This window comes from Nerophis ophidion, linkage group LG02 (assembly GCF_033978795.1).
Source record: "Nerophis ophidion isolate RoL-2023_Sa linkage group LG02, RoL_Noph_v1.0, whole genome shotgun sequence".
In the NCBI taxonomy this organism is placed as follows: Eukaryota; Metazoa; Chordata; class Actinopteri; order Syngnathiformes; family Syngnathidae; genus Nerophis; species Nerophis ophidion.
This window is the reverse complement of record NC_084612.1, coordinates 48,991,196-48,993,461: the sequence shown is the minus strand read 5'-3', so window position 1 is coordinate 48,993,461 and position 2,266 is coordinate 48,991,196. Positions and strand designations below refer to the sequence as shown.

The following is a 2,266-nucleotide window of genomic DNA, read 5'->3' as shown; positions in this document are numbered from 1 at the left end:
TTTATATTTGAAAAAAATCTATCTATATATATTGAATATATATTTCTATTCATTTGATTAATACAATTATTTATATTTCCATCCATCCATCCATTTTTCTACCGCTTGTCCCGTTCGGGGTCGCAGGGGGTTGCTGTAGCCTATCTCAGCTGAAGTCAGGTGGAAGGCGGGGTACACCCTGGACAAATCGCCACCTTGTTTATTGTAATCATTTTTATATTTGATTATTGTAATTATTTGTATTTGATTAATACTATAAATATTGTATATTTGATTATTATAATTATTTTTATATGTGATTAATATTAAAACAAAGTTATAGTCAATTTTAAAAATATTAGTGATAAACCTGCTTTCATATCAATTAAAATGTTCATGCTGTTCAAGTCTAAATAATTTAAATGTGATTATTAAATCTGATTAAAACCAAGAGTAGGATTATTCATTCAGTGGTAATATTTGAATGTGTCCCGGGCCCCTGTGTAGTGGAAGGTTACAGACGCTGGTTCTCTGAAGTATGCCGAGTAAGACCATAGTGAAGGAAGAAGTCCGGTCCCAAATTGTTGAGAAGCTGCACACTGACTACTCTAAAGCAACAAACCAGACCAAAGTGCTGCCTTCAGAGGATGTTTGTCATCCATCATTTTAATATCAGGAGTAGAATATTGCTGTTGACATGTGGGAGACACAATCTCCTCTCCATGGAATAACTTGGCGATCTTATGCTGGTACAGTTCTTCGCGAAACAGCGCCGGTCTCCCATAGACCAGGACGGATCCGCATGCTCGTCCTGGCGCTCCAACCCGCCACGTAGTGAGGTTGGAGTGTGTCGTGACCCCTTTCACGGGGTCACCTTTAGGGCGCGCGTGATGAGGTGTGGGGGTGGGGTTGGGGGGGCGGAGCCTAAAGCTTTTCCTCCCGCTAACTCACAGCTTGGTGTCCGGGAACTTGAAGGGCGGGGCGAGCTACACAAGGAAGGACAGCAGAGTTACAAGAACAAAGAGGAGTAAGGCAACCTGCTTTGTACGCTTAATTCTAGTTGGGATATATTCAAACACAGTGTTACTGTTCAAACTCTGGCCAAAAATATGACTTGTTAAATTAAACATGTCTTGTTTTATTTATGTTTATTTATTATTTATGTCTTGGATGGCGTGGCGCGGTTGGGAGAGTGGCCGTGCCAGCAACCCGAGGGTCCCTGATTTAATCCCCACCTAGTACCAACCTCGTCACGTCCGCTGTGTTCTTGAGTAAAACACTTCACCCTTGCTCCTGATGGGTGCTGGTTAGCGCCTTGCATGGCAGCTCCCTCCATCAGTGTGTGAATGTGTGTGTGAATAGGTGAATGTGGAAGTAGTGTCAAAGCGCTTTGAGTACCTTGGAGGTAGAAAAGCGCTATACAAGTACAACCCATTTACCATTTTTAATGAATACTTAAGGTATACTACGCTACCATGTTAGAATGTTGTCATTATGGTGGTACTTTATGAATACTTAGGTCTACTACAGTACTGTATTTTAATGTTGTCATTATGGTGGTACTTAATGAATACTTAGGTCTACTACGCTACAGTATTTTAATGTTGTCATTATGGTGGTACTTAATGAATACTAAGGTCTACTACACTGCTGTGCTAGAATGATGTCATTATGGTGGTACTTAATGAATACTTAGGCCAACTACACTACTGTATTTAATGAATTTAATGTTGTCATCATGGTGGTACTTAATAAATATACTTAGGTCTACTACATTACAGTATTTTAATGTTGTCATTATAGTGGTACTTAATAAATATACTTAGGTCTACTACATTACAGTATTTTAATGTTGTCATTATAGTGGTACTTAATAAATATACTTAGGCCTACTAAATTACAGTATTTTAATGTCATTATGGTGGTACTTGGTCATAGATTGTACTTCATAGTGACCAGCAGAGGGCGGTACTGGCAAGTAAACAGGTTACAGGTTGTAAAGATTACACTGAGTACTTTATCTTTACTTATTAAACATATATTTTTACATTCTGACTAAAAATGAAACTTGAATATGATCCAATATTGCAACAGATATTTACTGCATCATATTTTCCTTGCTTGACTTATGATGTATTCAATTGTTTATTTTAAATAACTATCACTGGTTTTCACAAGAAAATTCTATTTTTTTTTACAGTGTATTGCTGCAACTGGAAAAACAGTACCACATTTTATTTTACAGTAAAAAAAAAAACTTGCAACTCAGGTGCCAGAATTAAATAAA

General features: G+C 37.5%; 1 protein-coding gene across 3 annotated transcripts in view; it reads right to left on the bottom strand.

The window, feature by feature from the left end:
- Positions 1 to 602: 602 nt before the first annotated feature.
- The window catches only part of anks1ab (ankyrin repeat and sterile alpha motif domain containing 1Ab), a 152,584-nt gene continuing 150,920 nt past the window's right edge, over positions 603 to 2,266 (bottom strand). Inside the window, exon 14 of one of the 3 annotated variants that reach the window (XM_061885621.1) lies at positions 603 to 965. In XM_061885621.1, coding sequence (XP_061741605.1) covers positions 927 to 965 — 39 coding nt within the window. In that variant the 3' untranslated portion in view covers positions 603 to 926. The remainder of the gene's footprint in view (positions 966 to 2,266) is intronic. The other 2 variants (XM_061885642.1, XR_009804005.1) reach the window with 2 other exon arrangements.